Here is a 24,160-nt window from a genome sequence, read left to right as displayed (position 1 = left end):
ACACAGTGTGCCTGCTTTATTGGTGAAAGGGAAACCAAAGTGGAACCAACCCCCAAACGTCCTGCGATTTGAGCCAGGGCATAGTTGAGTAAATGCCGAATACCAGTAGAGTGCATTGAATTCTTCCTCGTTGATCAGTTTGTGTGTCTTAGGTGTCTGTTGCTGTGATGAAACACTATGACTAAGAGCAGCTTGGGGAGGAAAGGGCTTGTTTTATCTTACAACTCCCAGGTCACAGTCCAACACTGAAGGAAGTCAGAAGGAGCTGCAGTAGGGACTGGAGAGGAAAGCTTGTTTTCCTCTGGCCTTGCTCAGTTTGCCTTTTCTATATACCCCTGACCATCTGCCCAGGGGCAGGTAGCACCAGCACAAAGGGCCCGCCCATGCAGCCATCATTCGTTAGTCAAGAAAATTCCTCCTCACAGGCTTGCCTACATGGCAGTCTGGAGCTTCAAGTGAGGCTTTCTCTTTTCAAATGACTCTGCATGTGTCAACTGACAGAAAAATCCATCCAGCACAATGTGTATGGTTCTATTCTTTTATATGTATATGTATGTGTACACATACACAGAGAGGCATTTTTCTTGCGGTTTTTGAAAGTGGGTTGGTGTTTGGCAACCCTGATTAGTTCTTAGAAGTTAGCTAATTTGCTTTGCTCTGTGTGTATAGAACCATGTTTTCAAAAGGCAACCAATTAAGGAGTGGCGACAAGCTGCTCTGGAGAGTGAGATAAGTAGAAACTCTGTAATGACTGATCTGCTTCTGCTGGAACAGTAGAGAGACTGAGTTACTGGGGTGAAGGAAAGGAAAAAGAATAGCTTTGAAAGTGTTTTGACCTCCTCTGCTGGTTCCAGGTCTGTCTTAACTCTGCAAAGATTAAGTACATTTGTTCCTATCTATACCAGGCATGGGGTATATCACCTAGTGCTTGCTCTCAGGGTTTCTGTTCTTTTTTTTTTTTTTTTTTTTTTTTTTTTTTTTTTTCGGAGCTGGGGACCGAACCCAGGGCCTTGGCTTCCTAGGTAGCGCTCTACCACTGAGCTAAATCCCAGCCCGCTCTCAGGGTTTCTAGACCATAGTTTCAAGAAGAAATACACACAGTTACCCTGTCTACATAAGACATGCAGTAAGAGCTTGGAGTCGCTCGAGTGGGTGATCGTCTGAGAGAATGTGTATGTTCTGTGACTGTAGATTGACGATTGTCTGTCATGAAGTCAGACTTTGAAACATTTCACCTGCACCTTGCTGATGCCCCGACATTGTAGATTCTCAATGAAAAGAGCAACAGAAAATGAGGAGAAAATTAGTGTGAGAGATGAGCCCTTTAATACCCACTATTTTATATTATAATATCCTATTGGCCATTTTCTGTCACGCTAGAGCTATTAGAAAATATAATTCTTTTCTATGTTTCACAAATTGTTTTGTTTTGAACAACTTGAAACCATTAGGAAATCAGCAATTATTCTGTCAGAACTTGTTTTGAAGACATTTTTAGTAAGAATTTATTGCATGGGTTAAAGTTGGCCACATCCATTTTCTTTTAGATATTTTTATAGTCTTGTGAAGTCATTAATGCTTTGGAAAGGTAAAGAATATTCTTTTTTCATATTTTATTTTGAGATAAGCCATCACTATTTTTTATGTTTTGATATTATATAGTTAACATCATTTTTTCCTTCTGTTTTTCCTTCTAAACCTTCCATACACATCTTTTACTCTCAAACTCTGGCCTCTTTTTCATTGTTACATACTTATGTGTATCTACATATACCTAAATACATAAATATAACCTGTTCAGTCTCTGTTACTTGTGTGTGTGTTTTCAGGGCTGACCATTTGGTGTTGGAGTTGTTTGTAGTTTTTGGTGCAGAGCTGAGATCGCATGAGCTTTCAGTCCTCTACCCCAGCATGTCTGTTGCCCTCGCTCAGCTCACCTCATATTGGCAGGCAGATTGGCAGTCAGTCATATTGGTGCAGTTTCTGACAGTCCTAGGAAATACAGTCCCACAGATGTAACCACTGGGATTGAGCTCCATGCTCTGCGTTTTGCTTGGTGGTGCTTTTCTGTAGTGGTCTCTGTTGCAAAGAGTAGTTTCCTTACTGAGAGACAAATGGTCAAGGATTGTTAGGGATTATAACTGGTTTAGTAAAATGGTGGTTATGGGTTCTCCAAGATTGACGACTTTATAGCCCTGGATAGTTGGCTAGGTTTCCAGTAGCAGACATGATTTCCTCCCGTTGAGTGGAGAAATACTCCTAAACATTATTATTATTTTTTTTTTCTTTTTCTTTTTTCTTTTTTTCAGAGCTGGGGACCGAACCCAGGGCCTTGTGCTTGCTAGGCAAGTGCTCTACCACTGAGCTAAATCCCCAGCCCCTTCCTAAACATTATTTTAAGGCAGAGTGAGTCTCTTGGAGTTTAGGTGGCTTTGAAATTGCTATGTAGCTGAGGATGTCTTTGAAGATCTGATTCCCTTTTCCCTCACATCCCAAAATCTGAAATCATAGGTACCATGTACCATACCAGGTTTATGTGGGTATAGAATTCATAGTATACTAGGCACTCTACCAAGAATATTCTTAGTGTGTAGTAGATTTTCCTGGAGTTTCCCCCTTATGGGGTCTTTCTTATATTCTGGTAGTTAACTAGGTTCCTATAGGAATATAACCTTTAAATATTTTTAGTGATAGTGTTTAGCTTAAAACACATTGGAATACTGGCTATATGGTGGGTTCTTTGGGTGTTAAGGGTGATTAAACATGATTTTTGCATTATTTTATCTCCTTTGTTTATTGATACCTGATCTCATATTAAGTCTTGAACTTAACTGTGGAACCTAGGGCTAGCTGTGAGACTTTGATTTTCCTGTTCATCTAGTCCAACACTAGATTTTTAGGTCGTATTGTTTAAAATGTAAATTACGTTTGATTATCATTGTGTGCAGCGTGACCTGGCTGTGTGTGGAAGGCAGATAAGGATTCATAGGAGTCACAACGTAAGGGAGTTGGTTCTCACCTACCATGTGAGTCTTTGCGCTTCTTGTACTATAATATATATGTGATTGCCAACATAAGAGACCATGCATTGAGCCATTTTGTAACTCCTCAAACTGCTAAATCATTTTGTCATGCTCATGTCTGACATTATTTTGTATATTGGTATCCTTATGATAAAAGCTCAGGCCTGCTTTTCTTTGAGCAGTGCTATACTTTCTTTGTCTCAAAGGAACACTCTTAAGAGTCTCGAGCTGTGTCTCCATGAATTGTCTCTGTGTACCAGCTTTATTCTTTCTTGACTACTCTTCTCTTCACCCCAAGGTTGTCACACAATCCTGTTGTTTTGACTTCTGTATATCTTCCTGCCATCCACCTTTGTTGAATCCTGCCACCGCTGATGTAGTTTAAACTGGCACAGATCTGTCTACTTGGGTTACTGCAGCTCTTCATCATTGGCTGTTAAGACAGTCTCACTTACAAAGGGGAAGGCTGACTCTAGACATTCTCTTGTTAGAACTCCAGTGGGTTTTTCTTTGTCTTCAGGACAAACTTCAAATTTCTAATCCCCTTGCTGGAGTTGAAGAAATAACTGTAAATGCCACTCCACTCCTTAAGCTGTGAAGATGAGGCCTTTGTAAGTCAGATGGAGTGCAGTGGGCAGTGGGCAGTGGGCAGAGCCTGACAGGCTTGTACTCTTTTGAAGGGTTGGCAGAAATTGTTTGTAGAGAGGAGGGATAATAGAGTGGTCGAGGTACAGTAGTCACATAGAAAAACACTAAAGATTTTCAGGGAGCAGGCCCACTCAGAGTGGGCACAGGCAGAAAGATTGTGTGTCAGGAAGTGTAGTGTCACCATCATAGAGGTGAAGGGTAGAGTCTAGAGGAACCGTTAAGATGTAATCAGGTGCATAGTTTGTAGCACTGGCTATCTGTTACACAGGTAACTAGAGCACGTTGGAAGCGCATGTGTGAGCAGACTCCAGACATGATGGGTGGGGGTAGTGTCATGGAAAGGCTGGCAGATGACAGTACACAGAGTCAGGAGGGCGAAAAGCTTTCAGGGTCATTAACTGCTGGGGATGCCTGAGAGCCTGGCAGTATATGAAGAGCAGGTTCATGCAGAGCATGACAGTTTGAGATGCGCGTGCAAGTGGAGATAACAATTAGGTGCTTAGTTGTGGAGCGCAGCAGCATGGCGGACCGCATGTGGCTTTCCCTAGGGACACTCCTGTATCTAAAAGCTAAAATTGTTTTCTATAAGCCAGATAGCTTTTAAATAAACTGAATTCGTGAAACCTTCTCTTGGTTGTGGATTACTTTATGAAATTCACATAGTTGTTAAAGTGGATATTATAAAGTAGCTATTGCGTTTCCATATTTGGAGAGATTTAGGGCAAGGATTTTTTTTTTTTTTTACTTTAAGCTTGTTAATGAGTATTTTAGTTGCTTTTCATTTATCCTTAGTTTTTGGAAATAGTTGGTGGCAATATAGAAGCTCAGTTCCACATTAAAGAGAGAGAAACTGTAGGAGCCCATCACTGTGCTGTGCGTGCTCTCTTCTCAGCTTTGTTAGGAACATGGCTTTACAGTCGTTAATGCAAAAGGGCATCTATCTGTCTGTCACATCGAATTTACCTACAATGTCTCATTTTAACATTTATTGTTAAAGTTGAGGTCAGCAGATTTGTTATAAATTATTTTCTACAGCCCCTCAGAGCTCTTTATTTATTATTGCCATCCTTTCCTCAGCATAGTGTGAGGCAATAGCAGCTCATGAAAACCACGGTTGGCTTTGAACTTGTTATAAGGCTGTGGATGACCTTAAACTTTCTATGCCTCTGCTTCAGCCTCCCAAGTGCTGAGATACAGGCATGTGCTGTGGTGCCTGGCTTCAGGTATCTGGTTTAGTTTCTTTGCTAAAGACTATTACATTAGTAGCACATCATTGACCATTTTATATGTGCACTCAACTGATCAGGCACCTTAAATATTCTAAAAATGTATGTGTGTGTGTGTGTGTGCACGCCTGTGCATGTGCGCATGCCATGACATATGTATGTATGTATGTAGGCCAGAAGATAACTGGGAGTCAGCTCTCCATGGGGTCTGGGGCTCCATCTTGGGGTCCTGAGGCTGTGTGCTCTCTCTGCTGAGCTTCTCACTAGCCCCACCTTAGCAAATACTATGATTTATTTACACAGAGCCTCTTGGTCCTTCCGGCCTGGGACTCAGATATCTGCCTACTCCAGTCTCCTGAGTGCTAGGATTAAACCCATGCACTACCATACCTGGTCATTTTAAATAATTTATTTTAACTTTTTGCATGTGACCTGTGCATCTTCTCATGCTTTATTGTAATGACTGCATAATAGAAAAGGTATGTAAATTGCAGATATTATGTCTTGTTTTGGGGATAGTAAGAAAAATATGTATATAATAGAGATGCTCGTTTTGTACTAAATCCTCTGGTTGAGTTCAGAGGATATAGAATACATAGAGATGGGAATTTCATAAAATTTAATAGTTCATGCAAATCAATCACTTTCTATTTGCCTTTTCAGGCAGACTTAGCTAATTTCTAGAAGTTAAAGTTAATACCTTTAAAATTAGAAAGGTAAGCATGACTGCCTTCTACAGACAGTACAAATATAGTTTAGAATTTTGGGTTTTATGACAGGCAGTTTTCTCTCAGGAAGGTACTGAAGAGCCCGGGCCTGGTGCTGTGTACCTGAGGTCAGCACTGGAGGCAGGGGCAGCTTTATCATGGAGTCTTGTGTCCATGTACAGGGACTGAACGTTCTGCTGGGTAGAGTATTCTGGGCCGGCACATGTGGTCTCTTCAAGTCTGTAGCACATCAGGCCCTTCTGGGTTTTAGAGCCTCCATTGAGAAGTGAGGTGTGTGGTTCTTAGGGGTCTGTCTGCCTTTGTAGGCTACTTCGTCTTTTCCCCTTGCAGCTCTAATATTCTGCTGCTGTCGTTGTTCTGTACACTTGGTCTTTTGATTATTATGTGCGGAAAGGACTTTGCTTTCTGTATCTGGTGTTCTGTATGCTTCTTGTACCTTGATAGGCATCTCCTTTAGTTTGGGGGAAATTTTCTTGAAAATGATGCTTTTGACCTTTTTTTCCCCCGCCTTTTTTTAGGCAGGGTTTCTCTGTGCAGCCTTGGTGGTCTGTCCTGGAACTCACTCTGTAGATTATCCTGGTCTCAAACTCAGAGATCCGACTGCCTCTGCCTCCCCGGTGCTAAAACAGAAGTAAGGGTGTGCCACCTTGGCTCCGCCCCCAACCTGGCCTCCTCTGTTGTTACTACTTTTACATTTGCTCTTTCCGTAGTGTCCCAGGTCTCCTGGAATTTTGTGCCTGGAGCTTTTTAGGTTTAACGTTTGCTTTGACTGAAGCGTCCATTTCTTGTCTTGTGTTTTCAGTGCCTGAGCTTTTGGCCTTTGTCTCTCCTGTTGACAAGGCTTACCTCTGGTTCCGGGGAGTTCGGTTTTCTTTATTGATTCCGTCTCTACATTCAGGTCGTGAACTGTTTGATTCATTTCTTCCGCTGTTTGTGTTTTCATAGACTCCTTTAAAGGAGTTACTCATTCCCTGATGAAGGTAGTTTTGAGGTATTGTCTTGTGCTGCGGCTATGTTGGAGTACTCAGGGCCCGCTGTGGTGAGGTTGCTGGGCTGTAGTGGAGACCTACTGTTGTTACTGATTCTGTTTTTATCCTGGCATCTGGGATTGGGAAGATTATAATTTCAGGTGCTAATGTCTGGTCTTGCCTTTGGAGTGTGTGTGTGGGGTGTCTTGCTTCTTGGTTTCTGTTTTGTTTTCCTGTTTCTTAAATGTGGTGGCTGTATGTTGCCTGGTAGGCGATTACTCTGGGGTCCTGATATGTGTGGGCACTGGGGGCGGGGGGTAAAACGTGTTTATGTGGCAGGTGCTGTTGAGGTCCACAGGAGAGAGGGTTTTCCACCAGGATCGCTTAGTCATTTGGAAATGGGGGCAGAGAGGAGAGGGCACAGCAGGTCTGCCACAGAGTTAGGGATGAAACTAGAATATTGGGTTTAGAGGAATAGAGGGTGAGGTGAAGATCTGCAGTTAGACTGCTTCCCTGGTCAGAGTGACTGTGCGTTTCCAGAAGGTGCCTGCTGGAGATGGGGGATGGGACAAAGCAATGGGTGGGGAGAAGATCTGTGTGTTCCACTGGAGATAGGGGCAGGGGAAAAGGCCTGGAAGCACTCTTTAAAATGCCCATGTTATTCCCTGTAAGTTTATGCCTGTGTTATAAAATCACAGCAGCATGATCTTTTACGAGACCATGCCACTGTAGGAATACATAGGAAGCGCCTGTTCTTTATCTTATTGTTTGATCTTTTGGATATTTTCATGTAGATTTTTAGTTTTAATTCAATGTTTATCTTAAAATACTAAAATATTGTTATCAGTGTTGTGTGTGGCTGGAAATAAATCCAGGGCTTTGTACCTGCTAGGCAAGTATTGTATCATGATGGTTATTCCAGCTCCAGACTGGTATAGATGGATTTATACATTAGGTACATAGCATTTACTTAAACATAGAGATGAATAAGACTGTGATTTTTTTTTTTTTTTTTTTAACCAATCTGGAAAACGAAATATTCATGTGTATTGAAGGAAATTGAACTCAGGACCTCTGGAAGAGCAGTCAGTGCTCTTAACCACTGAGCCATCTCTCTAGCACAGGTTGAGCATTTCTAATCTGAAAATCCAGAATCTGTAGTGTTCCCAAATCTAACATGTTTTCAGTGCTGAGTTGACACTACAAATAGAAAATTCCACACCTTGACTTCACCTGAAAATTTGCAGCCAAAGCATGGTAAACCTGTAGAGTTGACTTCAGATTGTGTATATATAAGGCATATATAAAACACAGAAGAATTTCGGATGTGACTCTGTTTCTGAAATATCCATTATAAGTACATATTCACGAATCTGAAATATTTCTTTGCCCAATCAACCCGTTATATATTTGTATATGGGTAAACAAACACTTGAACAGTATTGTAAGAAAACACCTTGGGGATTAGAGAGATGGCTCAACAGTTAAGAGTCTTGGCTGTTCTCTTGGAGGACTCAAGTTCAATCCCCAGTATCCACAGGGTGAGCAATTGTCTGACTCTCCATTCCAGAGGATCTGATGCCATCTTTTGGCCTCCACAGGGACCAGGCCTGCAAATGGTGATTAGTTATTGCATGTAAGCAAAACATGCATATACACAAAATGTTTAAAAAGTAGAAAAGAAAGAATACATCTCAATTATTTTTAAGAATTTATTTCATTGAAATAAAAAATGTGACTAGAGCTGAGGCTCATTTATTAAAGTACTTGCCATGTAAGTTCAGATCTCCAACACCTACAGAGGTGAACCTGCCATTTCAGCTCTGAGAAAGAAGACAGATGTGCATGATGCACACATGCACGCAAACATATATGCATATATGAAGGGGAAAACAGTGTAATGATGATCTTGGTGTTTTGTTGTTTCAGATTATATATGAACAAGAAGGGGTATATATTCACTCATCTTCCGGAAAGGCAAATGACCAAGACAGCTTAATTTCAGGAATATTGCGTGTTTTAGAAAAGGTGAGTTTCTGGTAAAATGATTATTTACTAGTTTATGATGGTGATTCTCTTCAGGGCTTTGGAAAAGAGTCTGAATTTCATATGTAAGATTATTGGCTTAGATTTTTCAAAAAGGTGAGTTTCTGGTAAAATGATTATTTACTAGTTAATGATGGTGATTCTCTTCAGGGCTTTGGAAAAGAGTCTGAATTTCATATGTAAGATTATTGGCTTAGATTTTTCTCTAAACCTCCTTTACTTAGGGTTCTAGAGTGCTTCAGCCTCTCTCTAGTCCACTGACCTGTGGTAGGGGAAAAGGTTTATAGGAAAAGGGGGTTATGGACCTGTTTAGAAGTTTTTGTTTGGGGCAGCTCTAATCTTCATTGTCAGGATGTCAGCTGTCCAGTCCATAGCAAACACCAAGTATGAGTCCGCAGCAGCGGCTTGATTGGATCCAGTAGAAACCACAGGCCCCACCAAATTGGCAAGAGCAACAGGAATCAGTCGGAATACCACGAGAACCCATCGTGCACCCTCTCAAGTGTCTGCTCCAGCAAAACATCCTCTCACAAGATGTCTTCCAGAAAAACATCACGTGACACAACTGTGTTCCCAAAGAAACCAGAAATTTCCACTTCATAAGATAGTGCATATTTGAACAATTGTTGTAAATTTAGCATCGAGATAATGCTAGAAACAGAATACCTTATATAAACTGAAGAAAATCCTGAATTATTTTAAATGTATGTAAAGTTGGCATGTTGGTATATACCTTTAGTCCTAGCACTTGGGAGGCAGAGGCAGAGGCAGAGGCAGGTGGATCTCAGCGGTTTCAAGGCCAGCTTGGTCTATGTAGTGAGTTCCAGGACAGCCAGGACACCAGAGATATCCTGTCTCTCCAAAGAAAATGGGTTATATAAATATTATAGTAATACAAATTTTTCACAATGAAAAATAATTAGAATTAAATTTCCAAAACTAAGTAATGATGTTAGCATGTATAAAATACTAATATTTAAGGACCTAAATTTTTATTTTGCGATTAGAAGTAAAAAATGGATTAAGAATATAATATATTGGTGAATTATAAATATAATTCATGGTTTCTTTCATTAGGCTGCTCAACTTGATGAAATTCTTGATGAATTCTAAATATATTTTATGATTTCTTTCTGTAGGATGCTGAAGTAATAGTGGACTGGAGACCATTGGATGACGCATTAGATTCTTCTAGTATTCTGTATGCTGGGAAGGTATTTAAAAAATACTATTTAGAGAATGCTATATGTTTTCTTTTTGTGTGTGTATATGTAAGTATATAGGCATACATGTGTCTTTTATACCACCTTGCTCTAAAGCCCTCCCCTATGTAGGCTTAAATTTTTTACAGCCTACTTTTAATAAGTGTTCTTAAATAAGCTCCCTTCTAGCTTCCTTTCCACCTATCAGAGGTAGTGGAAAAGAAAAGTGAACCTTTAAGAAATAGTTCTATTGGGGTTGGGGATTTAGCTCAGTGGTAGAGCGCTTGCCTAGCAAACGCAAGGCCCTGGGTTCGGTCCCCAGCTCCGAAAAAAAAAAAAAAAAAAAAAAAAAAAAATAGTTCTATTGAACTAATTTAATCTGCATTATCAGGATATATACCATCAGTTCAGTTCAGTAGTGTCAGAGTAGCAAATATGAATCAGCAGCAGAGGCGTGACCCAGCAGAAACCGCCAGACCTCAATTGGCAAGTCAGTGGGAGTGTCCAGAACCAGGATCAGCAGGGATGCCAGGAGTTCTCTGCCGTGCCTCTCAACTCAGTGAAGATGAGAGACTAGCAAAACCTTGCATAAGGCTAGCTGTGCAAGCTACCATCACTGTCCGTTGGTCATATTTATACTCCCTCCAAACACTATGTGTCCACAATGGTCTTGCCTCAGCAAAACACCATGTGAGTCTGTATCAGCTGACATCACTGTCAATCAGCCGGAGTCTGCAGAAATGGCAAGAAGCCACCAGACCACCACAGGAAGGTTTTTGGTGTGTTTTTTTCTGTGAAGCCACCACAAAGGATGAACATAAATGAATGCAAGGCATACCAATACCATTCAGTGTCATCCACCATCTGTTGGGCTCTTCTTAGTATCATGTGTCTTTTTATGTGATTGCCTTAGCAAAACATCTTTACCTGTGTCTGCTTTAGTGAAACGTTCCTTCAAATGTCTACTTGAACAAGATATCCTTTTATCTATGTCTGCTTCAGCAAAACGTTCCTTGACATAACTTTGTAAAAAGAAAACCCCTGTTTTTCTGCCCCCCTTTGTGTTGGTACTCTTCCTTCCCTGCAGTGGATCTGTTTTCTGTGCATCACACATAGTTTTCCCCTCCTTTCTACCACCTAAGACTCCCTACCCCTATCTCTAGTTACAACCATACACGCACACACATATATAAATACATGTTGGAGTAGTGTGTTTATACATGGATAAAGATCAGCTCTGCTGTATACAAATGCTGATTTTTGAATGGGCAGAGATCTGATTGCAAGCTGGACGTTGGTATTGTTAAGTATCACCTGTCTGAGTGCTTTATATACATTCCCTCATTTAGCTTCTGTTTTTTTTTTTTTTTTTTTTTCTTCTTTTTTTTTCTTTTTTTTCCGGAGCTGGGGACCGAACCCAGGGCCTTGCGGTTGCTAGGCAAGTGCTCTACCACTGAGCTAAATCCCCAACCCCTTCTGTTTGGTTTATTATAAAGCTGATGGCCTATAGCAAAGGCAGGAAGTAGAGGGTTGGACTTCGAAGAAGATAAAGGACTGTGGGGAGGAGGAGGTGGGGATTTACTAGAGAGATAGGGAAGAGGCTGACTGGGACTAAGGAGTGGGAGCTAACAAGCCACCTGGCAGAATTAGAGTAGAATACAGGATCAGTAGGTTCCGAGCTAGTTTGGAACAAGCCTAGCTATACGGCATAGGCATTTATGATACATGCGTCTCCAGGTTGTAATTGAGCTGGCAGTCCCAAAGAAAGACCTGTAACACGATACACAAATCTAGGTTCCACAAGGAGAGAGAATATGCACGGTTTGGATTAGGACACATTTTAACTATTTTGTATCTGTAAAGAATAGTATTTAAGTATAATCGCATTTTTTTATTTTAAAGGGCATAGGACATACTAGTCTGCCTCTAGGTGTTAGTCGTTAGTGTGCCATTGTGGTTTTCTTTTGTTTTTCTTTTTTTTTTTTTTTTTTTTTTTTTTTTTTTCGGAGCTGGGGACTGAACCCAGGGCCTTGCACTTGCTAGGCAAGCGCTCTACCACTGAGCTAAATCCCCAACCCCTTCTTTTGTTTTTCTAATGAGTAACAGGCATCTTTTCATAAGATTATACACATATTTCTTTGGATAGATACCTGCTCTTAAGTGCTTTGCCATTTGTTTGTCTTTTGTAAAACTCTTGCTGATGTAGAACTTACCACGTAAACCAGGTTGACTTTGAGAGCCTTCTGAGTGCCGGGATTAAAGGTGTACTACACCACCACTGCCACTGCCCCCGCCATGCCAGCCTTAGCCTTGATTGTCTGTCTGTCATCCATTCATCTATCATCTATCTATCCATCCTACCATCCATCCATCTGTATGTACCATTCAGTGCCAGAGGTCACAGGACAACTCAGGCTGGTTCTCCTGCTGCCACGTGGACTCTAATACTTGAACTTGGTCACCAGGTACACTGAGCTCCCTCGGGCCCTTGATTCCTTGAAACGTGTAATCTGCAAGCATTCTCTTCTCATTTTGTAGACTCTTTTCAGATGCCCTTTGAAGCACAAATTTGTAACTTTAATAAGGCCCAGTTTATCTATTTTTAAAATTTTGTTTCTGCACCATTGTAATGTTAGTTTTTATATTTAGATCTGTAATTTCATTTTACATTAATTTTTACATATATGATATTTGGTGGGGAAAACCTTTGTACTGGGAGCATGTTAAATGGTTATACTTCCAATACTGTTTTATTTTTGTTCTTTTTGTATGCATACTTCTGATTAGCCTTTTCTCTTAAGGTTTAAATCTTTTTTAAATTATTTTAAATTATGTCTGTGTGTCTGCATGTTTATATGTGCATGTGAGTGCAAGTGCCCTTGGAGGCTTGAGGCTTTAATTCCTGGGAGCTGGAGTCAGAGAGGTGGCAAGCCACGGTTACGTCAGGGGCGGGGACTGGACCCGGGTCCTCTGGAAGATCAGCATGTGCCTTTAACTGCTGAGCCGTGTCTCTAGTCTTCTGTTAAACGTTTTTAAGAAGGTCTTATTGGAGAATTTATTCTAATCCAAATTAAGTCCTGTAAGTGTTAGGATGCTTGTTCTAACATCTGAAGTGTGCTAGTTCTGAAGGCGATCAGAGTCAAACCTTGTAGTGGCTTCTTTGGTTAGCTCCACTCCAGTAATCCTCTTCAGTCATGCATTGACTTCTCTCTGTGGCCTGCCAGGATGAGCTGTGTCTGAAATCACCGTGAAGCTTTTGCTCAGGAATTGTCGTTGCAATTTTCCTTCCCTTTTTATAAAGACAGATTTCACTCCGTAGCACTGGCTGGCCTGGAACTTACTTTGTAGCCTCTCTGGCATCAAAGTTGGGGTAATTGTTTTGCTTAGGTCTCCGAGTGCTGTAGTTACAGTTGTGTATGTTTTTTTAAAGTCTTCACACATGTAGATTCATTTTCAGTGCATTTCTCCCAGAGCTTTCTCACAAGGACACATTCCAAACTGTTGCTCTCGAGGGCTGTGCCACATTTTCCTCGAGGCTTCTGTTTCTTCTTTCCCACATTGTAACCTCACTGCCCTATATGCCTTTTGCTCCTATATTCCTAGACGCTCCAGTGTTTGTGTAGAACAGAGGTGTGTGGGAGCAAAGTGGTTTCCTTTAAGGATATTTTGTTGTTTCTGTTGTGTGTATCTGCATCTGTGTGTGGGTGTCTGACGAGAGTTGGCTCCTTCAGAGTTCAGAGGTGTTGACTCCTTTGGAGCAGGAGTGAGAGAGAGAAGGTCGTGGGCCCTGACCTGTGCTCTGAACCGTGTCAGGTTCTGTCAGACCAGTGAGCTCTCAACTGTGGAGCCGAGTTTGTGCCCCGAGACCCCGTTCTTCCACTTCCTGCTTCACTGCGAGCTGATTGCCTTGCTGCCTAACACAGTCTTAATTTGAAAACTTACTGCAGATTCTTTTTCAGTTTAATTTTCTAGATCTCTAGGTTTAATTTTCTTGTTTCTAATCTCTAGGATTGTTTTATTTTCTTTATTGATGTTAAGTGTAGTGCAGTTTTGATTCAGAATGTATTTTTTAATAGAATTTTTATGATTATCTTTGTTTCTAGTCTTCAAGGTGCTCTGGGTAATAGGCCTTTGTAAACATTTTTCTAGATGTTTGGTGTGCTTTTAAAATAAGTAAATCATTCTTTTAGTTTAGTGAATATTCTTGAAATTTTTGAGAATTTCCCCTTCCCTCAATTTTCTGTTTTCTTATATTCTGAAACTTTTTAGGTCGTTTGGATAAATCCTGTAATTATTAAGAACTTTTTTCCCTATTTCTTTGTTGCTTTTTGTCTATATTATTTTCTAGGAAAATTTCTTAGTTTTTTAAATACATTTTTTAATGTATGTGGGTATTTTGCCTGTTTGTACGTCTGCACATGTGTGTGTTGTGTCCAGGAAGTCCAGAAGAGGGTATTGAATCCCTGAGAACGGGGTTATAGATGGTTGTGAGCCACAGTGTAGAGGCTGGGGATTGAATCTAGGTCCTCTTAACCACTGAGCCGGCCATCTGCTACATTTTGACTTTGTAAGACTTCTTTCCTTTCTGAGTGCTCTCCCTACCCCTTAAATAGAAATCATGGTGCTTGTCACAGGTACCATATACATTTTGTTTCTGGAGAGTTTAAGGATAAGTCATGGTATCCTCAGCTCCATGATAGTCTCTTTATATAGCCCTGAGCAGCCTAGAATTGCTGTGTAGGCCAGGCTGAAATTGAATTTGCATGGTCCTTCTGCTTCTCAAGGGCACAGACTTGATGCCACCACACCAAACTTTTAATTGTGTGTAATGTTTGCTCTGCGTGGTTTCTCTCTACTCCTGTGTCTGCTTTGGGCTCCGGCCTTTTGCTTACACTCGTCTTGATATTTAGGGGGTTTTGTAGTTTTAGGCTCGTATTTATTTGATAGCAGGTGTCCCAGCAAGAGTCTGTTCTCTCTCATTATGAGGAGGCCTGCTGATAGTGGGGTTCTTCTGTATTCTCAGGTGGGAATTCCTAATGTCAGGGTCCCACGATCTTTCTTGGGGTGGCTCACTTTATTATAGAGGAGGTCGGGCTTGTATGTTAGTGTTTTTGACAGCAGAGTCGAACAGGAGACCTGGGAATGTCGACTCCTTTAATGTCTACATGGACTTCAGGTAAGTCTCTTGTTTTCCGCAGTGCACATGGTTTCTCCTCAGCCACAGACACTCTGTTTTACATCTTGTAGTGAAGACCCTGGGGCTGGCAAGATGGCTCAGTAGGCAAGGGTCCTTGCTTCCAAGCCTGATGGCCTGTTTGTTCTCCTCAGCCGACATGGGGGAAGAAGAGAATGACTCCCAAAAGTTGTCCTCTGACTTCTTTAAATGCACAGTCGTGTGTCTGCACAGGCACAGGCATACTTAAGAGTTTTAAAAGTAAATCCGGAGCTCTGTTAATTTTCCTACTTAAAAACCTTTAAAATTTATATATGTGTCTATGAGTGTGTGTGGGGGGGGGGTGGGGGAGAGGGAGAGAGAGAGAGAATGAGACTGGTTAATCATCTGCATCTATACTACATGTGTGCAGTGACTGTAGAAACCAGAAGAGGGCGTCACTTGGCGCTGGAGTTACCGGTGGTTGGTCCCGGCCCATTTGGGTGTTGAACTGCCATCTCTCCAGCCCCAATTCTGTGTTTAACTTAAACTTTACCTCAATTTCTCTTTTTTTTTTTTAACACACTGTGGCATTTCTGAGCCTGTTTGTGTTTGTAGGGGGTGGGTGTGGAGAGCCGTGTGGTGTGGACGCTTCTCAGGGTGGTTCTTTAGCCTTCCTCATTCTCATCGCTGGACTGTGGTTGTAGAGAGGGCAGCGAGGGGATGAACAGAAAGGCCTTTCTCAGCTGGGCTGGATGGTGCATGCCTCTAATCCCTGCAGTAGGGAGGGTGAGGCAGGAGTCTCTTGCCTGGATCAAGGCCAGCCTGGATCACACAGGAAAAGAAAACTGAAGAACCCAGCAAACAAAACCTGTAAGGTAGCTCTCTGAAATGGCATTTGAGGTGTAGGCCCTGGAGTAAAGAAACCATGATGCTCTGTAATTGCATTTTCAGATGGTCTCCTCCTGTGGTTTGTAGTTTCATCCTGCTCCTGATAATTTCCTTCTCTCCCTTTAACAAAAGTCACGCTGGAGACTTACGTGCTCAGAACCGTCTGTCCTTTCCCTGGTTAGTATCTCATTCTAGACTTTATCTCGTGTTGTATGTTAGAATATTTACCTTCTGTTAATTTTGATGGTATATTTGAGATTTTGTACATAGTTTTGTAACTTATTTCATATATTTTGTGTGTTGAGTAAATAGCCATGCTTTCCTTAAATATGGGGACAAATTCAGGAATGTGCTGATTTAGGTAATGGCACCATTGTAGGAAAGGGATGCCATAGGTTATACTGACATAACCCTGGGTGGTATATGTCAGTCACCTGATGAGTCCTTTTTTTTTTCTTTTCTTTTTTTCGGAGCTAGGGACCGAACCCAGGGCCTTGTGCTTGCTAAATCCCCAACCCCGTGATGAGTCCTTTTGATGTGCTCAGGAGACACTATAAAACTGGATGTATGAGCAGAGTGCTGTATAGTATAATATAGAAAAACTCTGTAAGTAGACTGTATAGTCAGTGTGTAAGCAGTGCACATAGCTGTCTTCATTGTCACAGTTATGTTGCCCATAGTTTGTTGCGTTGTGCTTTTCCATGTGGAAGACTTACTTAACAATAGCATCATCACATACATGAGAGCAGTGCCTTGTGCCGCAGTACTAGATTTCTGCTAAGCCATTGTAGAACAGTGACTTTTCAGTTCCACTCTAATCTTTTGGAGTCATCGTGCTCTCTTGTGCTCGCTCTCTCCTCCCCCCTCCCTCCCCCTCTGTGTGTGTGTGTGTGTGTGTGTGTGTGTGTGTGTGTGTACATGCAGAGAGGATTGTTGTTTACTTAACAGTCATTATATGATGCATGACTATACATAAATTATGAGTAAATTTTAGTATGTATCAGCCTTTAAGCTCTAGCCTAGTATTTAAATATCCACCCCCTTAATTACTTACTCTTCCATCGATAAATATCTTAATTTTTACAAGTTCATCTACATTGCCCTCTTGCAGGTAGTATTAGGAAGTATAAGATAGTCCATTTTCTCTCTCTTATATTTGATAGTGTATTTCAAAATTGAATAAATCAAAAATAAAATCTTTTTTAAAACATTATTTCTCCTGATGCTAAAACTTTTTTCCTTTTAAAAATCAATTTCTTGATTTTTGTATGTGTGTGGGTGTTTGGTGATATCGACACCTGTGTACCAGCTGTGTGCCTAGTGCCCAGGGAGGCCAGAAGAGGGTGATAGTTCACCCTGGAACTGGAGTTGACAGATGGGCTAGTGGACGTGTAGGTATTGGGGATCAAACCCTGGGCCTCTGGAAGAGCAATGAGGCTTTTCTCTAGGCCTCTTGATTTTTTGACTTTTTTGTTCAGACCATGTGTTTATTTGCTTATTTTTTTTTTTCACATTTCATTTATCCTGCGTGTGTATCTTTGTGTCTTTGTGGTGTGTTCGTTCTTTCTCTCTGTCTACGTGCATGTGCATGTAGAAGTCAGAGGACAGCCGGTGGGAGTCAGTTCTGTCTTTTCACCGTACACATTGTAGAAATGGAACGCAGATTGGCAGGCTTGGCAGGGAGAGGCTTTATGTGCTCACACACCTCGTCAGCTGCTGTTTGTTGGCTTGAAGTTTGTAGGAGTTTTGTAGTCTGGGTATTTCTCTTTGGCCTGTCATGTTAGGATCTCAGGTTCACTTTAACTTATATGTATTGTTCTTTGTATAGAAGTAGATGTTTGGTTTTATTCTCAAAATCATCTACATCTGTATATGATGTATAGATATGTTATATGTATATATTACACACACTATATCCAAATTATATATAAATAATAGATTTTATAGCTATATATCATAGATTAATGTTGCTTTTAGCTAATATCCCCCCCCCCCCGGGAGCTGAGGACCGAACCCAGGGCCTTGCACTTGCTAGGCAAGCGCTCTACCACTGAGCTAAATCCCCAACTCTTTTAGCTAATTTTTATTTTCAGAAAATACATAGTTAGTTTTGGCTTAAATAAACACCTACAGTTAGTTACTTTCCATAAATCTCAATCTGGGAACTGGATGCTCTTTATCTCTTGCTTTCCTTCTCTTCTCATAAGATGACTGCCATGTTCAGACATCACAGCTCCATACATAACAGGTCAGTGAGGAAGTGAGGTGAAACTTAACTGTGAGAGCCAGAGCCCTTCAGAACCCCTGGCTGCTTGACATGCTGATTGGCCACCCTGACTGCAAAGAGGGTGAAGTGAGAGAGTGGGGAGCGAGCGTTCCGCCCACCTGCCTGCCAGCCACAGCTTCCGGACGTCACTCTCAGGGGCTCCGATGTCGCGTGTTGACATTTACTGGCTTCAGACTTACGTGTTCATGTTGTTGTTTCAGGACTCCAGTTCAGTTGTAGAGTGGACTCAGGCTCCAAAAGAAAGAGCTCATCGAGGATCGGAACACCAGAGCAGCTATGAAGCAGAGTGGGACATGGTTACTACAGTGTCGTTTAAGAAGAAACCACATACCAATGGAGGTGTGAATTAAATCTTTGAGATCCTAAACTGAGCAGATGTACAGAGAAATGCTTTGATTTAATGTTCCTCAGCCGCGAAGGACGATCTGATACCCTACTGTGTGTGCATAAAAACTAATTCTATCCCACTTTTATTTTTTGTTTTGTTGTTGTGACTTCAAAAGAGGATTTAAAAATACATGCTCTATTTTTTGGTTACTAACAGCAAAGTAGGAAACACTTAAAAAAAATAACTTTGATAAACTCTGGGTGATAACTGCACTGCTGAGCTCAGCACTGGGAGGCTGAGGCAGGAGGAGCCTGAGTTCAAGGGCAGTCTGGCTACATGAGTAGTTCTAGGCCCGGAGGACAGCGTAGCAAAACCCTGTCTCAAAAACGAAGCACTTGAGACATGCTTTTCTTAGTCTAGGATTTTAAAAATCATGTTGTTTCACCCTGAGGCAGCAGGGGGAGATGGAGTATACTACTACTAAACTGTACCATTCTGACTCAGTGTTTATTATGATATTTTTGTAGCTCATTCCAGTGTCTTCCATATGTTCACTTGCTATTCCCCTTTATATATTTAAATTTGTATTTACTATACTATGTTTACATGAAGAGTCAAGATAATTTGATACTGTACATACTGTATCAGAAGAATAGCACATGTTCCACAGAATTGATGCGTAACAGTCAGTATCATCTAACTAGCTCACATGAGATATGGCCAGTGTATTTATGATTGCTTGTTAAATCAAAGGCATGTACCACCACCTCCCAGCAGGAAATAATGAGTGCATTTAATAACGCAGACAGTTCTGCTGTGACATTCTCATGTGTCTATATGCTTTTACCTCTTTCCCCTGGTCTCTTTTCTAATAGTCCTAGGGAAATACCTTCTTTCCCTTTCTTTTCTTTTTCCATCTTGAGTTAGGGTCTCATTATGTAGCTCTGGTTGGCCTGGTACTCTTAGCGATCCTCCTGCCTCAACCCCCCCCTCCCCAGTGCTGATATTAAAGGCATAAAAAATTGAAATTCTTGAAACATTTTAATCCTTTATGTCAGCGAGTTTTTTTGTTTGTGTTTGTTTGTTTGTTTGTTTGTTTTTGGGAGACCGAGTGTCTCTGTAGCCCTGGCTGTCCTGGAACTCATTCTGTAGGTGAGGCTAGCCTCGAAATCAGAGATCTGCCTCTGCCTCCCAAGTGCAGGTTTCTTGTTGTTTTTTTTTTTTTTTTTTTTAAGATTATTTATTATTGCCTACATGCATACCTGCAGGCTAGAAGAGGACACCAGATCTCATTACAGATGGTTGTGAGCCACGATTTAGTTGCTGGGAATTGAACTCAGGACCTCTGGAAGAGCAGTCGGTGCTCTTAACCTCTGAGCCATCTCTCCAGCCCTGGAGTTTTTATTTTATTCTTTTCACACTTAGTTTTTACTTTGTACTTTCTCCCCTATGATGTATAAAGAAAAATAGATTATCAAAGCCTCATTTACTTGGTTTTCATAAACACATTTAACATTATACTTCAAATTCTTTGCTTTTTTAACAGATTAGTGTATTGAAAAGGTTTACTTCGAGAAGAGCAAACTTTTGTGGCTAGAATTCTAGCCCAGTAAATTGTCACATTGCTGATGTGAATTCTATTTGAGACAGGAGACTTAGTGAGCTGTGCTATTCTCCATCTGGCTGCTCACTTCCCGTCTAATGAGTTGGGGGTGCCGTACGTGCTCATGGGAACTAGTTTCTTGTAAACTTCTGCCGTAATGAGAGAGGACGTTCTGAATCAACTCGTGGACTCTAAGTCTTCTCTTGTAGCCATGTCTGTCCAGTTAGCTGTTGACTGCAGTTACTTGCAGACTACTTTTACGCTGACACAGTGCAGATTTTTCTTGCATTTATTGAGCATGCTTTTGATTACCTCATGTGTTCTAGCCACTGGAAATATAAGAAAGATATAGAATTAAGAAAGGCACATCCCCTCTCCCCTTATTTTTAATTTTATTTGGACAGCCTTCCTGTAACTCCCGAATTGCTCTGGCTGTCCTGGAACTTGCTGTGTTGGTCAGGTCGGAACTCTCAGAGATCTGCCCTCCTGGAAAGGCCCACGCTGCCTGGCCTAAGGGAATAGTTTATAAAAGTTGAATTTCCTCAGTATTTTTATGAAGCATTTTTAATATCCTGTTTAAGTTCCTATTCTCCTTAAGTTTGTATTGTGAAGGAGAAACTTGTAGACTTGAACTTGGTTGTCATCTTTGTCAGAGCTGTAAATGGGGACATGTGTGAAATTCCTCTCACGTTACACATAGTATCTTTCATTGAGGGAGCTCTATCTAAGGTGTTGCTCCTGAAGTGCACAAGCTCCTGTCCTGTGTAACACTGTCGTGAGGTTTTAGTGCAGCTTCAGTTCAGTGCAGTTGAGTACAGTGTATGTGTTGTTTCTGTTTGTCTTTTATCTACCTTGTCATTGCTGCTTCCTTAGGAAAATTGTCCTGCTTTTTGCAAACAGAGTAGCATATATTCTTTGTAGACAGTTCAGGAGTGTACACACAGGTGACAGGTGAGGGAGTTGAAGTTTGAAAAGTGTTCTCCGTGTCTAAGGAGCTCGTCTGTTCTGAGCTTTGTGATACTGAACACACAGTACGTGGCTCTGGCATTTACATCTCCTCAGCCTTGCTGTGCTTACCACTTAAACCAGTGTGGAGGCCAGGCCTGTCAGTATATGCAGATAGTTACCATAGCCTTTTAGGACAGCTTTGAATAATAAGACCGTATGATATATCTAATGAAATAACGTTTTTAAATGCATATTGTTTTTCTTTTAGATTTGAGAGACATTACATTCTGAGTTAAATTGTGAAAGCAAAGTAGCATATTATATTAGAAATTATAAGTAAATACTTCTAGTAAGAAAATATTTTTAAAATAGTTTTATGATTTTTTTTAAAGTAATCTTTAAGTTGCTTGTTAACAGTTTGGATAATGTTTATGGGCCTAAGGTTTCATCTTCTGCAAATTTACTACAAATTCAGAAAGTGTTGCATTTTATATAATTGTGGTTTGAATTACATTCTTAATTTAGTTAGAAACTTAATGTAGTGGGGCTGGTTATGTAGTTTCATTAGTGGAGTGCTTATCTAGCATGTACAGTACACAGTGTCCTGAGTTTAATCCTCAGCACCAAATAATTGGGCATGTGATGTGGCACATGCTTGCAACTTTAGCTTTCCAGAGATGGAGGCAAGTGGGTCAGAGGTTGAAGGTATCCCCATTACATAATGAGTTTGATGCTAGCTTGAAAGACATGAGATGAGATCGTGCCTTTATCCCATTTTATTCTACACTGTGTACTGTATTTGAATTTGCTTATAACAGGATAGCTCATTTTAAAAGTAGTTCTCTTTAAGAGCTGTTTCGTGGCCATTCCTACTGAGGTGAAAAGTGTAGTAATATGTGTGGACAGTGTGTCCCTGGGCTAGACAGATGACTGCTAGGCAAACAGGATGAGCACTCTTCGTGCCTTTTAAAAAGATGAACAAAGATATTATTCTGCCCCATTTTCTTGTTTTTAAGATGCTCCAAGCCATAGAAATGGGAAAAGCAAATGGTCATTCCTGTTCAGTTTGGCAGACTTGAAATCAATCAAGCAAAGCAAAGAGGGCATGGGCTGGTCGTACTTGGTCTTCTGTTTAAAGGATGATGTCGTGCTTCCTGCTCTGCACTTCCATCAAGGAGATAGCAAACTACTGATCGAGTCTCTCGAGAAATATGTGGTATTGTGTGAGTAAGTACCAAATTATTTTCCGCTTATTTAAGCAGGAGTGTTGTGTTAATCCCAGGACAAACTGTTTGTACTGAGCGTCAGTGACCTGAAGACACGGGCACGAGTGCACACAGGGCTGTCGGCAACTTAGTTTCGGCAGTAATGATTAAATAACATTTAGTATTTTGAACCTAAAACTTTTTATCAGTTTATTAGCTCTTTCCACTTTATAATACCATTATTGTGGGTGCATGTGTGCACTGGCCAGTGGATGCTTTTATACAGTGGCATTCATAGGAAGGCCATGGCTCTCCCCTTCACTGTGCGAGTCCCTGGGATTGAACGCAGGCCATCTAGGTTGGCAGCAGGGGCCTTTACACTGATCCGTCTTGCGGCCCCAATATGTTCTTCTTGTTTATTTGTTTTTTAAGAAAAAATCAGTCCAATATTTTCATATAATTTAATGACGATGCCTCAGTAATTATGAGTTATGTTTTCTTAATTTACCTTTATTAAGTTTTATTTTAAATATATAGTTTTATATGTAAGATTGGAACTTTAAGTCAAGCAATTCTTCATCCTTTTATAAAATCGTAAGTTGGAAAGCAAGGCTCTCACTTTGCAAATGTTCTGTCTCCTCCATTCCCCTGCCTGTCTGGCACACAGCCCCTCTCTTGCTCTTGTTCTCGACAAGCACTCCTTTGGGTGTCACTCAGAAAAGACTGCACTGATCAGTTGATACTCAGTTGTGACTGAAGCAGGCGTGGGCCTCTGAGATAGGGTGTCATGAGTGACACGTGAGTAACAACAGTGAAGATCAGATAAGGGAAGTGTGAGCTGCGATACCAGGGGCTTTACCTGACACTGTCGAGAGGTCGGTGAGCAAGCAAAAAGACGCTCCTGAATAGGCAGGTCTGAGACAATCCTAAAGAATAGTTGAATGGTTAGCATGAAAGGGTAGAGAGTTTTGATAAGAAAGGAAGTTTTAGTTGGAGAGAGAATAGAACATGCCACAGTCTCAGAGATGTTCAGTATCACAGACCTCTGAAGTTTGGAGCAGGGAGAGGCTCCAGAGTTAACAGACAAGGCCCTAGTGAATAAATGATGCAGGACACAGGAAGGATCGTGTAGCCATTTTAGTAGGTTGTGCAGTCATCCCCATGAGTCAAGGTGGTCTGCACTAGGAGATGGACAGGTAAGATAGAGCTGTTGGTTAGTGTTTATTCTGCTTGAGTCAGACTTTGGAGGTGTGGAGGCTCTTGCTCTGTAGCCTAGGTTGGTACTTTTTCAGCTTCCATAGTGCTGGGATTGTAGGCATGCACCAGTGTGTATGTCTCAGAAGTAGACTTAGCTTTAAGCACTTTGATTTAAATGTGCTAGACTAATTGTCCTGCATTGAAGAGGTGTATAGAGAAGAGGTCAGATGGTCTTAGAAAAACATTTGCAACATGTAGGAATTTGAAGAAGGGATCCTCAGTGCAACACTTGTGTGGTTGGTGAAACTGGGCCTTGACTTAGGCGTCGCGCCGCTCTCTCTCTCTCTCTCTCTCTCTCTCTCTCTCTCTCTCTCTCTGTGTGTGTGTGTGTGTGTGTGTGTGTGTGTGTGTGTGTGTGTGTGTATGCGTGCGTATTTTGTTTGAGATAGGGTCTTAATGTAACCCAGGCTGACCTTAAACTTGCTATATAGCAGAGGCTAGCCTTCAACGTTTGATCTTCCTACCTTTACCTCCCAAGTGCTTGAGTTACTGTTCTGTTCATATATTAAACTTCATCACATGACATAGTGTCCTTTATTTGAGCCACAGGGTTTAGAGTTCCTGAAACCACCTAAACTCTCTTGTTCTTATGTCATTTATATACACTATTGGTCCTGAGGAATCTCCTTTTGTAGTTTCTGAGGTCTC

At 41.1% G+C, this 24,160-nt stretch overlaps 1 protein-coding gene across 1 annotated transcript in view; it reads left to right on the top strand.

Moving 5' to 3' along the window:
• Positions 1 to 24,160, top strand: part of Tbc1d15 (TBC1 domain family member 15) — a 54,599-nt gene that overhangs the window by 3,397 nt on the left and 27,042 nt on the right. The window contains exons 2-5 of the mRNA XM_032912481.1: positions 8,523 to 8,621; positions 9,779 to 9,853; positions 18,372 to 18,510; positions 22,067 to 22,277. Of these exons, the coding sequence (XP_032768372.1) occupies positions 8,523 to 8,621; positions 9,779 to 9,853; positions 18,372 to 18,510; positions 22,067 to 22,277 (524 nt within the window). The remainder of the gene's footprint in view (positions 1 to 8,522; positions 8,622 to 9,778; positions 9,854 to 18,371; positions 18,511 to 22,066; positions 22,278 to 24,160) is intronic.

This window comes from Rattus rattus, chromosome 1 (genome assembly GCF_011064425.1).
Source record: "Rattus rattus isolate New Zealand chromosome 1, Rrattus_CSIRO_v1, whole genome shotgun sequence".
NCBI classification, from domain to species: domain Eukaryota; kingdom Metazoa; phylum Chordata; class Mammalia; order Rodentia; family Muridae; genus Rattus; species Rattus rattus.
This window is presented reverse-complemented; position numbering and strand designations above follow the sequence as displayed.